Below are 6415 nucleotides of genomic sequence, written 5' to 3'. Positions count from 1 at the left end.
AAAACGGATCCAATAACGAGTATACTTGTTGGCGGCCAGCGATTGGCGGGCTATAACGAGTTAACTAATTTTTGGCACAGAAACGGTTAAAGCGCTGGCACACATGGCCATACGGCCCACAGCGACCTCTGGCGCTGAATGTGTTAATGTGCCCTTACTGTAAAGTGTTTAATAAAAGTACCTGATTATGATTGCTGCTATTGCTATATTGTTGTTATTGTTATTGTTACTGTTATCGTTGTTGTTGTTGTTGTTGTTGTTGTTGTTGTTGTTGTTGTTGTTGTTGTTGTTTTATCATGTCATTGTAAGTTAAGTAGAAATACTTCACAACTAGTCTACTTACTATTTACTAATTACTAGGCAGGGGTGTATCTCCAGATTCTGGGCCCCATGAAAGAATGTATTTGTAGGCCCCCGGTGAATGCGAGCGAGCGTAAGCGCACAAGCGGATTTTTTTTTACCATTTTTTTATTGATGAAAACGCATAATATGGTTTTTACCTATACATTCGGATCAGCAGTTCAGCACCTGCACTGTTGGTGGGTGAGCCTAGTAAAGGATGTCGCATTGCGTTCATCTTCAATGAATGGACCAATGCAATAGTCTACCAAAGCCCCCCCTCTCTCTCTATATATCTCACACACACACACACACACACACACACACACACACACACACACACACACACACACCTACACACACACACACACACACACACACACACACACACACACACACACACACACACACACACACACACACACACACACACACACACACACACACACACACACACACACACACACACACACACACACACACACACACTTCAGAAACAAACATAGTATCAATGAGAGCATCAATAATACACCTGAGTGATGTCTAGTAAAAAAATAAAAAATAAAAAATAATAATTTGGGGGCCCCCCCAGTGCTGGGCCCTTGGAATCATCCTAAGCTACCCCCCCCCCCCCCCCCCCCCCCCCCAGCTACGCCCCTGTTACTAGGGCTGACCTCGACTAAGGATTTGTATACTCGACTTTGATTGGCCAAAATGTGCAGACTGGTAGTCGACTACCCCAAAGAATGTAAAAAAATATATAAAAAATGTGTAAATATTTTTTGTATCATTCCATTTGGGCTGTGGGGGGTGCTTAATGTCTGAAGGAGTCGACTGAAGGCTTCTTGTCCTCCGCAAAAGCATGCAATTGGTCTACACCAATTGTGTAGACCAATGTTGATGGATACATCTTAATATTTGTCTAGTCTAGTGTGTTCATTAGATGGGTGAAATCCTCTTTTTTAGTGCCTCTGTGCCCATTTTCTTAGGCAGTTAGCCTCTCTGGTATGCACGCCATTAGTGTTAGCCACGCTTCTAGGGGTCTTTGCTTTTGGAAAGCATAATAAAAAAAAAAATATATATATATATATATATTTTTTTATTATGCTTATATAATATATGCCTATATATATATATATATATTTTTTTTTTTGGCAGTCGACTACGGCTCCTTTTGATCGATTAGTCGACTATTCGACTAATCGGGGTCAGCCCTAATAACTAATTATTAGTTATACTTTTGTTATGACCAGGCTCATGGCCAAATTGAGACACAATTTGGGAAAAACTATCAAGAATGTATTATTAAAAAGTATATAACTACACAAATATAATATCACTTGACAATAATGCAACATGAAGTGACAATGGTGTTTGGCTGTTGTATGGTGGGAAATAAAGAAAGCAAAAGGCCAAACAAAGACAGAAAGTGTTTGGGAGAAAGGAGCCACACGGAGCCTTCTGTACATTACTGTACATTTTGGGCTGTATATTTTAGAATGTTAGTAGAGTAGTATATATTACTGTATATTTTTGGTTGTATATTTTAGAATATATATACATATTTTGAATGTATATCCCAGACTGTATTTTTATTCTTATTTGTGATTTTAGATTTTGACTACCTAAATGTTTATTGTGAGCAATCTGTAGTGCTGAATTTCAATAAAGTACTTCTATTCTATCTATTCTATTTCATTCTATAAACAGAGGACCGGAGTAAGACACACAAGGGTTAAACACAGGACCAGAGTAAGACACACAAGTGTAACGGTCCCCCCGGTCCTGCTCCACAACCCCCATTGGTCCATGGAAATTTCCCCCCCGGTACTGCGTCACAACCCTCATCTGAGACTACGTCTCTCAACCACCAGGTGGACTAGTTCAGTGCATTCATCTTTGTTGTCTTTTATTTATTAATGTCCTGTCTGTCATCACCAATCTGTTGTGTGTTCATCTGTTGTCTTTACTGTGCCCCATTGTCTAATTTAGTTTTGTCTCCTTGTGTCTGTATCTATGTGCTGTTTGGTGTTGTCATGTTTTTGTATATTTCCCCTGCTATGTTTCATGTTTAGTCATTACCCCAGCTGTGTGTTATTTCACTAATCATCCTCTTGTCTCTAATTATTCCTGGTATTTAAGTGTTGTCAACCCAGCTGTCATTTGCTGGGTCATTACTTCTGTTTCCTGTTTCACTGTTGCGTTTGTTACGTGAGTACTCTTGCCGTCTGCAAGATCCATGTGTCATGCTTGTTAGTTGTTTATCATTGTGCTTATCTCGTTTTTGAGACAACGGTCTCTGTTTTATTTTCCCCATTTCAAAGTGTTTTCTTTTCGTATTATGCTCCCGTGTGTCACAATAAAGTGCACGTTATTGTGAAAGAGCAACCACGGCATTCCGCCTCCTATCTATCCTCTGCTTGTCTGCTTCTGGGTTCTATACACCACCATGCCGTCTAAACGTGTGAATCATAACACACAAGGGTTAAAAACAGGACCAGAGTAAGACACACAAGGGTTAAACACAGGACCAGAGTAAGACACACAAGGGTTAAACACAGGACCAGAGTAAGACACACAAGGGTTAAACACAGGACCAGAGTAAGACACACAAGGGTTAAACACAGGACCAGAGTAAGACACACAAGGGTTAAACACAGGACCAGAGTAAGACACACAAGGGTTAAACACAGGACCAGAGTAAGACACACCAGCCGTGCTGACAGACGAAGACACGCCGGCCTTTCCTACCATCCGTAGGCTACTTTTCCTTCCCATCTGTCCTCTTCTTTTCATTCTTCTCCTTTCCTTCTTCACCTCCTTCTCCTCTTCACTGGGAATAGGAGGTAATTCAGAGCGATGGAGGTTAATGGCGGCGGAGACGTGTGTGTCAGCCACATGGCCTGGTGTCTGGGAACAGGACTGGAATCCAGAGTCTACATCCTGACATCCTGTTACTGTACTGCGCTGATGAGTCTGAACGAGCTTAACCCTGGGCCAAGTGTAATACAACTACTGTGGATGGAAGCTCTAAGACGAAGATATCTGACATACTTAGGTTATATATACTGTATATATATATATATATATATATATATATATATATATTCATAACTGAAACTTTGAAAAGTTGTGTACATTGGGTCCCTGGAATGCATTGTTTGAAGCCATGGAAAGCGTTCTCAGGACTCAAAATTGCAACTAAAATGGTTGTTATGGATTTTTTATTATATTTTTTCTAAATGTGTTCAAACATGAGCAGCCATGTAAACTATTTTACTGCAATAGTATATTTTGACATAATTGCACTATTGGCTTATAGTTAGGCATAAAGTTATCCACATTCAATGAAACAGAATGCACAAACTGAAACAGTTCATTCATCACGATGGCAATGTAACCTGCTGCTGATCAGCAGGGGAGAAGAGTGACGATGGGGAAGATGAAGGGTGCAGATGATGGAGAGAAGAGTGACGGAGGGGAAGATGAAGGGTGCAGATGATGGAGAGCGAACAAACAGGTAACGACACACACTCCTGTCTCAACACCTTCCTGTTCCCACCTCATCCTCGATCCTCTTGCCGTGTCCCAGATGAAGTGACTTTACCATCCCCGGGCCGTCCATATGCTGGAGTCCCGCAGGACTCCCATTCAATTTCAAATACTTATATAACTATAATAATAATCAGATGCTTGGTCCAGTTGGGCTGTAGTACTCATGGCCTTGATGTAGCAATAAAAACAAGTAATACTATTGAAATGTTTAAATGCAGAAATAAACAGGAATTCTTGGACAAGTATAAGTTAGAGGAGCTTGAAAATAACGTGAACTAGTATTTTTGTAATTATTTATTTATCTTTTGCTGTAGTAATAATAATAATAATAATAATAATAATAATAATAATAATAATAATAATAATAATAATAATAATAATAATAATAATAATAATAATAATAATAATAATAATAATAATAATAATAATAATAATAATAATAATAATATAATAATATAATAATAATAATAATAATAATAATAATAATAATAATAATAATAATAATAATAATAATAATAATAATAATAATAATAATAATAATAATAATAATAATAATAATAAACTGTATTTGTATAGCACCTTTCATACATACTATAGTGGATAGGTATATATTTTTTTGATATTGATAGATAACTTATTACATATTAATGTAATATTGTAAGGAAGGGGCAGGACCAGATAAGCTTTGCTTCTTTCTGTCCCTTCTCGAACAAAACCATTTGTCTTGAGCTATGTTGATTATTGCTTCCATGTCTAGGAAGATATACTTTATTTAATTTGTATTTTATTATTTATTTTGTTGTTGTTGTAATTTTTTGTTATAAAAAATGTGTGTGTTTATGATTGTTTGAGATAAATAAAGATAAAATCAAATCAAATGTCATGGCGTCTGTCATTGCCTTCTGTGTTCCTCTCGGTAACTCACCTGACCCCCGTGGCACCTGTCACACTGCACGCATTTCGCCCCAAAATACAAGACGCTGGCAGGGGTTAAGTGGAGCTCCAGGGCGGCGAGGATCAAGCCTTCCAGCTGGCCTGAGTGCCACGTTGTCCCCTGGAGATAAGAGAGCGTCACCGCGGTAACAGTGCTAAGAGTTATCAAAAGAGGCCACGCACCATTACACCACTATTCCACCATACAGCCTACCATTATGCACACACACACACACAGATACACACACAGTTCATATGCACGGATGCATGATGCACACATAATGGGCCGTCCGTGACCCCGTTACGCCGAGCAGCAAAGTCAGTCTGCCGTCGCTCAGAAACAAAAGAGTTGGGTCCGTGACGGGCGACATGTTGTCCTGAACGAGCTGAAGACAGACAACGTCTCACAGTCATGTGTTGTGTTTTATGTTGTTGTTTGTTTTTGTTTCAAACAGAAACAACACATGAACAAATACACACATACAATACATTTATACATATCGTTAGCCTCATACGATAATTAAGTAATTTTTCAAGATTTTTGGAAAAGAAGAAAAAACACATTTTCCAGCAAAGTTTTTAATTTATATTTTGAAAATAAGTTCCACAAAGTGTATCAACAAGTTTGCAAAAATACTAAAACACAACAACCATTGCGTAACAAAATAAGGTCAACAAAATATGCCATGACTTAGGCATTTTTTCCTCATACATACATACATGTCAATCATACACAAGGCATGCGATCGCCGTCAGTGTATGTAACGTTAAAATGCAGTCGAGTAAGTCACACGAGTAAGTTATAGTCAGAAGGGGATTTATTTACCTAAGAAGCGTTCTGATTGGCTGAGGACATACTGTAGGCACTAAGCCAGGGCGATGCAGGAGAGTACAGTTAGGCAGAAATCTCAATTTGGCTAAAAAATTACTTGGACAATTATCGTATGAGGCTAAGGATATATACCCCAAGAAAATATATATACACAGCCGCACCAAGGGACTCTACTTTTCACCGTGGAACCATGGAACCAAGGTCAGGCCTGAAGAGGGAAGTCATGGAGCCCAGTAGGGAGGGAGCAAGGTTCCAAGCAGCAAACTGCACGGCCAAGTCGGCATCGTTATGCATTTGGACCTACTGTATCGGTGAGAGTGACAGATGACTTCTCTGTGAAATCCTGCATACTTTCTAATTCCTTTCTCTCTTCTTCCTAGCGCGTCCCAAGCGCCTTGAATATACATCAGACTTTTGTTTCTGATGTATAGATAACTCACACCCACCAAAAAAACCCACTCAGCACGACCTGGGAGAACAAACTGGCCATCTGTCGTACAGTGCACAAGATGCGTCAATCAGACGGCCCCTTGACCGCCCGCCGCGGGCCCCTCTCTCCACGACCCCAAACATCCCTCAGTTCTCACACAGTTGTTTGTCAACGTCCCCCGTTCCCCCCGCTCTGCAGACGCTACGAAACCCTCCTTTGTCTAATTGGGTGTTTAAGGAGCCTCTGCGATTAAAAACAATCCCGACGGCAGGAGGAGGAGGAGGAGGAGGAGGAGGGAGGAGGAGGAGGAGGAGGAGCAGGAAGAG

The 6415-nt window shown here is 39.8% G+C and overlaps 1 protein-coding gene across 1 annotated transcript in view; it reads left to right on the top strand.

The window, feature by feature from the left end:
* Nucleotides 1–5849: 5849 nt before the first annotated feature.
* epha4l (eph receptor A4, like) overlaps nucleotides 5850–6415 on the top strand; it is a gene marked incomplete at its 5' end in the record, with an annotated part of 37860 nt that continues 37294 nt past the window's right edge. The window contains one exon of the mRNA XM_084310183.1: nucleotides 5850–5892. Within this exon, the coding sequence (XP_084166309.1) occupies nucleotides 5850–5892 (43 nt within the window). The remainder of the gene's footprint in view (nucleotides 5893–6415) is intronic.

The sequence above is a fragment of the Notolepis coatsorum genome (assembly GCF_963971535.1).
Source record: "Notolepis coatsorum genome assembly, chromosome: 1".
NCBI classification, from domain to species: domain Eukaryota; kingdom Metazoa; phylum Chordata; class Actinopteri; order Aulopiformes; family Paralepididae; genus Notolepis; species Notolepis coatsorum.
Note: the sequence above shows the minus strand (reverse complement) of the source record. Positions and strands in the feature narration are given on the sequence as shown.